This window comes from Sinocyclocheilus rhinocerous, unplaced genomic scaffold (genome assembly GCF_001515625.1).
Source record: "Sinocyclocheilus rhinocerous isolate Xijiao unplaced genomic scaffold, SAMN03320098_v1.1 scaffold711, whole genome shotgun sequence".
Classification (NCBI taxonomy): domain Eukaryota; kingdom Metazoa; phylum Chordata; class Actinopteri; order Cypriniformes; family Cyprinidae; genus Sinocyclocheilus; species Sinocyclocheilus rhinocerous.
This window is the reverse complement of record NW_015641018.1, coordinates 2,725,137-2,731,795: the sequence shown is the minus strand read 5'-3', so window position 1 is coordinate 2,731,795 and position 6,659 is coordinate 2,725,137. Positions and strand designations below refer to the sequence as shown.

General features: G+C 37.7%; 1 protein-coding gene across 2 annotated transcripts in view; it reads left to right on the top strand.

The window, feature by feature from the left end:
* Positions 1 to 547, top strand: part of LOC107753823 (arrestin domain-containing protein 2-like) — a 9,930-nt gene extending 9,383 nt beyond the window's left edge. For both annotated transcript variants that reach the window (XM_016570073.1, XM_016570074.1), the window contains one exon: positions 46 to 547. In XM_016570073.1, the coding sequence (XP_016425559.1) occupies positions 46 to 99 (54 nt within the window). In that variant the 3' untranslated portion in view covers positions 100 to 547. The remainder of the gene's footprint in view (positions 1 to 45) is intronic.
* The last annotated feature ends 6,112 nt before the right edge of the window (positions 548 to 6,659 follow it).

Genomic DNA, 6,659 nt, shown 5'->3' with positions numbered 1-6,659 from the left:
CTGTTCTGTGTTTGTTTTTCTCTCTCTCTCTCTCTCTCTTCTCAGGTGGACCCAAACCCTCAGCCCTTCGCCATGCGTCCTCGCTGCATGACCTGTTGAACTCTCTGCCAGCTGAGCATCACCTGATGTTTGAAACAAAAGCTGAGATTTAATTCTCCTGGACGCCTCTCTGAGACTGAGATTGGCACTTGATCCTCGTTCGAGCCGTTCGCATCTGTGCTTCCCGCAGCGAGGCAGAGAGAGGAGGAGATGTCTGGACTAGGCGAGGATGAGCGCTTTCATCAAACAAAGAGGACATTCAGTACCAGGGCGAACAAAGGTTCTGCCCACGTTTGTGTCCCAAAGAGCGATCAGACTCTGGTCTGTGCCTCGAACGATTGTACGTAGAATCAGGGAAATATGGGCATGATCACTAGAGAATTATGGGTGAGAAGCCATTCAGAGATGCTACCCATAGTGCCTTATTTTGCTGTGAATGAGGGCCGAGTCCCTCTTAACCAGCTGCAGTCTGCCACCTTAGATGTTAGCAGATGTGATGTCGTCCTCTCCCGAGGCGGGGCATAGAGAAGAAACAATAATGTACAGTATGTGGAAAATAATGTGTTTTTTTAACCTTAAACCGCATAAACACATTTCATTACACCAAATACACAAAATAATCCCTTTAAATATTGATAGATTGTGAAGACATTTGGAATAGCATGTAGGCTACAAATTAATCCTACACAATAGGCAACTGCAGTGCACGGCCTTTCTCACAGAACGCGAATTCAGTTTTTGACAAGCTGTTTTAAAGATCGAACGTCTGAAAATGTTTACTTTCATGCGATCGATGCTAAAAAAACAGTGAATAACGGTCGAATACAGTGTGTAGGGCTACGTCTAACGCATGTTTAAAAACTGTTACAAGCATCGAAGCGGAGCAAACCGCGTTCTTTAGGAACTGTAAGTAAATAGCTTTTTTAAGTTGACTGTATCTGTTAAGCTGAAGTGCAGTCTTGGGGAGTAGCTAGTTACATGTAACGGCGATACGTAATTTAATTACAAAATAAATGTAACTGTAATCATTAAAAATGTGTAATTCAGTTACAGTTACTTATGAAATCCAGTGTGACTAGATTACATAGTAATTCGATAAAAGAGATCTACAGAAAAAAAACTAATCGAGATCGGAGACTCAGATTAGAGGTTTAGAAGTTAAACAAGTTTTAAGCAAAAAGAGTAGGCCAATCTCCTGAAACAGATCTGAAAACCATATGTTTGGAATAAAAGTACAATACAGTTTAACAGGTGTAGGCTAACGACACTCAATTACTCTAGGAATGGCAAGATTTCTGCCTGAAAGCTGCCTGAAAGATAAAACGTTAGGGAAATCAGTAACTAGTATATTTGATATATTGAATTATGTCTTTTTTTGGCAAATGAGTTTTGCAAGTGAATTATCTCCTAAATGGCAAATATGTCTATAGAGAGCAAAAGAAAACATTGAAAATGAAAAAGGAGTCACTACATTACATTGCACAAACAAAGCAGCAGTGATATTTGCGTCTATCTGTCCTTAGAGAGGCTTCCTTACATGGAGACATGACGTTCAAGGGTTTGCATCTGGGTGTGAGAGCTTTGTTGACTTCACACGGACAGATCAGTTTGCAATGAAGCCTGGGGACTTCATGGAAACCAAGGAAACTTTAGCGGCAGATCAAGAAGCTACTCTTACAGCCCAGGAATCTCCAAAAATATCCCATCATTCACATAGATGAAAAACAACACATTCTTGACCTTGTTTATGCCTGTGTATGACTTAAAATGCGCTTGGTTTGCACTTTATTTCGAACACATTTGGAGGTTGGGAGCATCTGAAGGCTGTTGTTATTGCATTTCCAGCTGCCTGTTTGCTTTGTTCTCGTTGGACAGCACTGAGCTTTGTCCGTTTCCCGAAAATTATGCTGAATCAAAGCATTAACTCATTGCCAAACAGATTAAGTCAGATTTTTCCCACTGATGTGGTACTAGGAGGCAATTAGTCGTGAGCCAAAACATTTGTGTTATCATTATCAATGCAAATTCGCTGTTCATAAGGGATAAAAACAATGTTAAATGCACTATTTGCATGCAACCTTCTGCACTTGGATTTTGGCACAAACATGAATCAAGAAAAGGGGCAAAGGTCAGGAATTTAGAAAAGTGTTTTTGATATATTCCTGCATGCACATGACATAAATGTTAAATGCGTCAAAAGCGCATACATGTTACTTCCCCCATGAGGCTGTGCTGCACGTGGCGACATGTTCCGCCCAGTGTTACCAACTTAGCAATTTTGTTGCTAGATTTAGCAACTTTTCATACTACCCTAGCAACTTATTCTTCCAAAAGCACCTAGCAACAAATTTAGCTATTTTTTAAATTTATTTGGCAACTTTTAGCAACTTTTGATAAGTGACTTAAACAATAAAAGGGACACATTTTGGGTGTATTCCAGAAAGCACGGTTAACTTACCGTCAGCTAAACCCTGAACTTTCGGTTGATTAACCCAAAACCTTGCTTACTTGGGGTATGTGGTTCCAAAAACGTGTCCAGGAGTAAGTTTACTCAACTCAGAGTATATTCCTGGTTAAGACTCAAGACATTCTCAACAGAGCGACGAATCGATGAGAATAGCGCGCCATGCTGTTTCTTTCTTCTTCTTTTGTTCAATGGTCATTTACATGCTTAGTGCATATCGCCACCTAATTGATGGTTGTGCAATCATTTTTATTTTTTTTCCCCGTTTAATCTCCAATCCTTGAGAATAAGAATTATATCGTTTGTTTGATGCTAATTATATATTGTCATATCAGATATGTATTTTTATTATAGAAATACATTATAGAAAATGCCGATCCATGTGTGAGATGATAATATAAAATGTAATAAATATATATAATATAATAAATTAAACATTACCTTGTCGTAATAGTGTTTTTATAATTTATACAGATAACTGCTATATAGGTTATGCCAATAAAATAAATATAACAATATCATATTAGAATAATATTACCTTATTTATTACTTATATTAACGCTTTATAATTAACATATAATTCAACTATATATATATATATATAGTAGGCTATATTACATAACTTCATTGTAATAATATATAATGATAGTGCTGAAGTGAACTAACCCTGAAACATAACCTGCTCCGGAGCAGGTTATCTTCACAGAGCAAGTTGCTATGACATGCCCTGAAATTTAGGCCTACCTCCGATTTTGGAACCGAAAGCTGAGGTTATCCTCTCGCTTATCCTCAAACATACCCGGGTATGTCACATAACCTGCTTTCTGGAATGCCCCCCAGGTCTCAGACAGAGCTGTGAAACTATGGTAAATATTGTGAGGAATGTATGGAGGGGCTGAGAAGGAATGTATTTACCTTGGGTGAAAAGAAAGTTTCGTACATATCTTTCTCTGGTGAATTGAGAGAGCATAAACAAAATATGTGTTTGCCGTTTTTGCAGTGCAATTGCACAATTGCCCTACTAGAAGAACAGAACGTTCTCCAAGATTGATTCTCCCTCTCTTTTGCTCCCAAAAGTCACGGTCAAACTTCAGCAAAACCACAGTCGTCTAAGAAACAACCACTGTTTCCCTTCAGTAAATCATTATAGACAGTATTCCAGCGTACTCGAAGTTTGGTTCACATGTGGTTCGAAACTACTATGAACGTGAGCGGACCCTTTTAACAGATTGTGATGGTGCATTTCCGCAGTTTTTAATCGTTATGTGAAAAATAATGCGTTTTTCAAACCACCAAGCATGAGAGCATATTTTAGTACACCCCCAAAACAAAATCAAGACTTTGTAAAAGAGCATAATAGGACCCCTTTAAAATATATAAACTTAAAGATTCATGACATATACATATATTCTTTTTTATTTGTGACCCTGGACCACAAAACCAGTCGTAAGGGTCTTTTATTTTAATTGAGACTTAAATTTTTTAAAACTTTTATTTAATTGAATAAATAAGCTTTCCATTGATGTATGGTTTGTTAGGATAGGACAATATTTGGCCGAGATACAACTTTTTGAAAATATGGAATCTGAGGGTGCAAAAAAATCTAAATATTGAGAAAATCGCCTTTAAAGTTGTCCAAATGAAGTTCTTAGCAATGCATATTACTAATGAAAAATTAAGTTTTTATATATTTACGGCAGGAAATTTACAAAATATCTTCATGGAACATGATCTTTACTCAATATCCTAATAATTTTTGCCATAAAAGAAAAATTTATAATTTTGACCCATAGAATGTATTTTTGGCTATTGCTACAAATATACCCGTGCTACTTATGACTGCTTTTGTGGTCCAGGGTCACATTTAATGTACATTTATACACTTTTTTTTTTTAACCTTGGTATAAAAAAAAAAAAAAAGTGAACACTGCTGTTCATGAGTTTTTAATACTGCAAATTGACATCTTTCTCTCTTTTGACCAACATAATCTCTCAGTAGTTTTTGACTTCCTTTGGACAGTCATAGAAAAACTATCATGGATGTTTCTATTGGAGTAAATGGGAACCATGGAAATGTGTAAATGATCACAGAACTACTGTATGAAATATTCGTTTAAACATCTGTCAGAGATGTTTGCACTGCCCCTTGGCTCTCATGCTTTAGAAAAGTGTCTTCAGGGTGTAACTGTGACCAATTACACTCTATAATACATATCCTTAAATGGATAGTTCACTCAAAAATGCTAATTCTGTCATTTACTGACCCTCAAGTTGCTTTGGACCCTATTGACTTTTACTGTAAGGACAAAAACTGTTATTTAAAAAACTTTTACGTTCCACAGAAAAAGGTCATACGAACGACATGTAGGTGAAGTGTTTGGGTAAACTATCCCTTTAAGAGCACAAGTTGGATGCTATAAGGATATGCTGTTCCACCTTTGGCCATTAGGAGGAGTTGCCATTTCCACACATTGTAATCCTGAAAGGGTGTTGAGGACAACGCACAGTGAACACCTTCGGTTAAAAACAGGAGCTTCTTCTGAGCTTTCACGTGGTCATTTTGTTTCCAAAATGCTGAACTGTGAAGTATTGAATGAGTCATGTGCATACTGACATCAGTAAGACTTGTTTCTGGTCAGCGCTTCCCTATTTAAACTTTCCAAACAGTCATCATAATCCGCAAAGCCCCACTCAAAACAATGACACTGTGAGAAAAGAGAACAATTTGGGTCATAATTGGTAGGATGTGATGCACACTCCCACTCGGCAGGAGCACGATAAGAGCACCGCTGGATAAACAGGGAGGTTTGGGAATAATGTATTTTCATAGTTCTCTCAGGAGACCAGCAGAGCTCCCTGCCTTACTGACCTCACACTTTATGTACAAGTAAACAACCAGTACCGAGGGGAACAACTAGACGTAAACACTCATGTGGTGACTGTCAATAAGAGTTAAAGTGTTGCCAAGACTGCAGATTTGATAAGGAAGAAAGGAAGGAAGACAGAGAAACTGGAAGAAAAAGATGTTTGTGACCAGCTCTGAATTTATGATGGTCAAGACTGTAAGATTGAAGGACAGAAAGAAAGAAAACAGACAGAGAGTGTATATGTAGGTCAGTGTAAATTCTGGCTTTGCTTCATAATTTTAATTTAGCTAAATCATGAGCAAATAGTACAATGCGGCCATGATTGAACTAAAACAAATGAATTAATTAATAAATTGTGGCAAAAATATGTCTTTTTGTTTCTTGCACATCATGTGCAGGACTCTGTATAAAAGACAGGAAAGTTTCAGTTTCAGTGCGACCTTCATAAAAAATGTGCCTGCTTTTAAATTAAAACATTAAAACATAAGCCTGCTTTTTTTTTCTCTGAAATTCTTGCATGTAGTTTTGAGCATTGAAAACACGCTTGCTCTCTTTTCAGAGTGCTTTGTAAACAAGTTATCACCCCTGTCCTGGCCGTGCAATGAGATTTTACAGACCTCTGTTTGGCCGTCTATGTAGGTCAAATAGCATGCCTGCATCTTTAACTACCAGAGAGCATTTGGCTGCTGAAAGCTGCTAACCAAAACAAGACTACACCTCCTTCACTTACAGTCAGCCCTGAACAAACTAATGTTACACAAAGCGTGGGAAGGGCAGCCGAACAGGATGGGCAAATAATAATGAAGAACATCTCTTCCTACGGCTGAAAACGTGATTTCTGTGAGGTCTCAAATGACCCTGTATAGACCTGTAAGGTTTTTGTTGTTTATGAATATGACTCCAGTTGAACTCATGTTATCACTGGCTTAGTAATTATTCAGCTATACATTAGGATCAATAAAATATTGAGTTCTGTACCATTACTGTACATTAAAAGTTGCCTAATTTGTTTTAATATAGAATTTTACAAGAAACATCTGAGACAAACATCACTGAGAACTAGAGTAAGGATGTGATTTTGAAGAACTAGCCAACCATAGTTGATCCTTCTCACAGCAAACCGAGGTTTCCATGAAAGGCCTGTTAGTCCGGAGGCCTGAGTAACAGAGGTTTGAACACACAGCCCTGGTGTGGATTTCCTGCTGCCATCCAACGTAACATTCAGAAATCCAGTACCCCACATTGGTCTCAATGGGTTTGTTCATTTTCTTCCTGGGAGACATGAATCT